At 43.7% G+C, this 3,866-nt stretch overlaps 1 protein-coding gene across 1 annotated transcript; it reads left to right on the top strand.

Annotated features, from left to right (window-relative positions):
• Positions 1–838: 838 nt before the first annotated feature.
• EAE98_009859 (uncharacterized protein) lies at positions 839–3,251 on the top strand (the record flags this gene model as incomplete). The annotated part of the gene is made up of 4 exons (XM_038957480.1): positions 839–1,181; positions 1,282–1,703; positions 1,819–1,924; positions 1,975–3,251. 4 exons carry the CDS (start codon positions 839–841, stop codon positions 3,249–3,251), a joined length of 2,148 nt encoding a protein of 715 aa, XP_038806188.1.
• Between the last annotated feature and the right edge of the window lie 615 nt (positions 3,252–3,866).

Raw genomic sequence — 3,866 nt, 5'->3', positions numbered from 1 at the left:
CATATACAAAGTATTGTATTTGGACTGAGCAATGTCATCTTGGTAGATCTATAATTCTAATCGTAATCGTAACCGTTGTATCAAATACATTTTTGTGTCCAGGTCTGCTCTCGAAGTTAAAGTAAATCATCCATCCATCCATCCATCCATCCATCCATCCATCCATCCATTGATGAGTAAAACAATCAAAAACAATTTTCCGCATAGCCGTTGCCCGATATATGTATCCTATGTTGGAAATTATCTCGTGGGACTCTTGACGCCAAACAAGCCAATAAATAGCCATCGACTAGGGTTTGATTGGATGTATAGCGATAGAAGAGAAGAGTCCTTGCTCGCAAGACTTGCATTGCAGTATCTGAAGTAAAAAAGTCTTGTTTTCTTTTGTTTCTTCCGTTCTGCATCGGATTCTGCACCTGCACCGAGTAGGTACCTGGTGATAAGGTATTGTATGGAGCTGACTGACCTACCTCTACTTACCTCTACCTACCTACCTATCTAGCTAACTCAATCCGAAACTGGGGACGACACGACTTTCTTCGAGATAGTTCTCACATTTTCCCAATAAAGCTTTTGCACATCTTGAGAAACGGTGACACCCCCCACCATATACAGCCATACCATAACCACCTCAGACTCAGAGCTTTCAAATCCCAAATTGAATATCTCGTCTTCCAAACCGTGGATCATATATTGTGTCAAGTCCAACCTCATCTTCCATTCGAATCACGAGCAAAGTATAAGACACCAGAATACCATATACCAGGCCGAAACTCAACCCCTCACTCAACCTTTATGAAGTAGCAAACGCCAAAAGAACATAGCCTCGCCTTTGAAGATGGCCCATTTTGACGCTTATGGTCGCCCTCTACGAGGCGATTCAGGGCCGGAATATGACTATGAGACCTACGAGACCTACAATTTCAATGATACCAACAGGCATATGCCTGCCTATTCATCAATCCCCTCGACCTCGAATAGATATCCTACCGAATCTCGAGATTCACCGTATGCTTCCCAAAGCGCATCAAGTGTACCACCACATTCACCACAACAGTCATACCCATCAAACAATAATACCATGGGAACAGCATATGGCTCCGACCGTGGCACTGCGGTAGATCACGATGCAGTATCGCCGGAGATAATTGCAGCAATCACGGAAAAGGTCAAAAGAGAACGTGAGTATATGTTGTACTTCTCTTCATTGCATGCTTGTCATTTTTGAGCGTTGTTGAGCCTCACCAAGTCGCCCATGCTTACTGAAACCTATTCACTTAGTCTTTGAACATCTGAAGCAAACAGGCTCCATTGATGACCAACCGCGAGCCTCATATATGCAACGCGAATATTCCGAGAAACCCAACTCTACAAATCAATCTCCTCCCCCTCTAGATAATCGCAGAGTTTACACTCCTCCTTCACCAACTTCCACTACCAAACCAACCTTTTCCCCTCCACCTACAGAACCTATGAGATCACCTCCGGCAAGTCCTTCCTCGGACAAGCCCTCCGTGAGGTTTAATGACCGTGATCGGGATCGTGATCGTGTTTACAATGAGCGACCGGCGCAGAAAGTTCACCGCACATACTCAACCTTGGAATTATCTACAATTGATCAAAAATGGGGTCGATTGTTCGATAATGATTCTCGGCCTACGGAAAGATTGGGACAGTTCTTGAGAGGACTTGCGAATCATATTGTTAGTCTTCCTTTCCTTTGATGAGGCATTTCGGTGTGACGAGGCTTTCGCCGAATCATTTCATTTTCATTCCAATCTGAGGCTGTGTTAAATGTCCTACTGACACCATTCACAGGTCGATGATTTTGCGCCCAAAAGGAGTATTGTGATCACACCTTCGAAAATGGCAACATATTATAGCTCGTACCCTATTAACAACAAGGAAATTCATCCATATGTTTGTAAGATTTCCCAGTCTATATCTTAGCTCTACCCATGCTCACAGATCTAGCTATTTTCAAAAATTTGTCCAATACGCAAATATCGAAGCTATACCAAGATCTGGGATGTCAACATCACCTCGTCCAAGAAGATTTCCATTCGGCTCCTACGATACCGGCCTTGACTCCACTTGGATTTGCACATTGGATGACGATTCAGATTTCCGCTTATCCTAGCGAAGAATCCGAGAGGTTAGGAAAAGTTGTTCTAGCTTTACCGATTAATGCCGATGGGCAAATGGTAGATGGAAAACCGGAACGTTTACCAAAACAGATATCACGCCACTTGTTACCTAATACCGGGGACCGTGAATTGGAGAAACTTATGAGGACTTCGTTATCTCACTTTTCTGATGAACTTGGAATTTCTCATAGCAGCAGAAGCAAGCCAACAACCTCGAGCGTACCACTTCGTCAGACATCACCCACTGATAGATCGCAATCTCGTTCTGATGATACACCTCAACCCAGGGCCTCCTCATACACAGGCCCGACTAGCAAGCCTATAGAACGAGAACGTATGCCTTATGCTGGAGCCCCTTCGGCCCCATCTGAGTCGTCAAGCGTCGACGAGGGACCAAGTGTACCGATTGAACGCGAAAGAAAACCATATTCCGCCCAGCCTGGTAGTGGCAAGACTCACACCGAAACCAATAATCCTAATTTTCCAAACAGGCCCGGACGGGCGAATTCCACTAGCCGCGTAAAAGAGCCGCAAGAACGTGAACGTAGTCGGTCAAGACATACACGTAGGCAAAGTAATGCAAGCCAGGATAATTATAAGCCACCGCCGCTATCATCTTCGAAACGCAGTCGTAGCCCTCAATTCAAGAGCTACAGTCATTCTACACCTACCAATATTGATATTGGATCCAGCACTTATGTGCCATCGCCCGCCAGTTTCCCACCCGCCTTCGCACCCTCGTCATATGGATCGACTAATTCCTTCCCTCCCCCACCTTCTTCAGATATTCGCGACTCGAGAGACAGGCGACGAGATGATCGGTCTCATCGCAGAGGAGTAGAAGATGATCGTTTCTCAAGTACTACCCATATCAATGATTTCTCAAGTCCGAGAGATGCCGAGAAATGGGATAGGTTACACGAGGGACTAGATTCGAGAAGTAGCGATTATGACCGTGATCGCCCCACTAAAACTACGGGCTCTGCATACAGTGAACACACAACTAGGAGCTCGTATATGGAACCCACAGTCGGCGCTGATTATGAGGATTGGTATCGTGGTAGTGGGTTGGACAAGAGCATGAGGAATAGTATGTATTACTGAAGCATTGTGGGGAAAGCACTGAAACTTCTGGGGGATATATTAACGAATGATTTTTTTATTGATGATATGATATCATGTGATGATGAAAGATGAGAGATGAAGTTTATGGATTGATATTGACGTTGTCACTTTTATGTTTTGGATACGGTCGTTTTTGGATCTGGAAAATACCTGGTTCTCGCTTCTATTTTAGGCACTTGATGGGGATAAGATATGGAATTACCTAGGAAATGGACATTGGATTTTGGATTTTGAATATCTAGGGGCTGGGAATGGAATGGAATGGATTGGATTGGAAGGGATTGGTTTCTTGGTAACATCATCAATTCATATTGAATGTATGTGTGTATGTGTTTTGTCTTTTTAGCGTTGAGATTCTTAGGGTTAGGTATGCAGGTTAGCAAGTTCGATATGATACCATTATCAGAATTTTTTTATATGAGATTTATGTTTTTTGGGGTTTGACTTTGGGTTTGGCTTTGGCTTTGGGTTTCAAGTTTTCGGAATTTGAGATTTGAGATTTGAGATTTGATTTGGTGTAATATAAATTCGTTTGATATAATGTAATGTGATGCGATATTGTTTGTTTTGTCTTATGGGTTGGGATAAGGTGTT

The sequence above is a fragment of the Botrytis deweyae genome (genome assembly GCF_014898535.1).
Source record: "Botrytis deweyae strain B1 chromosome Unknown BDEW_031, whole genome shotgun sequence".
Lineage (NCBI taxonomy): Eukaryota > Fungi > Ascomycota > Leotiomycetes > Helotiales > Sclerotiniaceae > Botrytis > Botrytis deweyae.
Note: the sequence above shows the minus strand (reverse complement) of the source record. Positions and strands in the feature narration are given on the sequence as shown.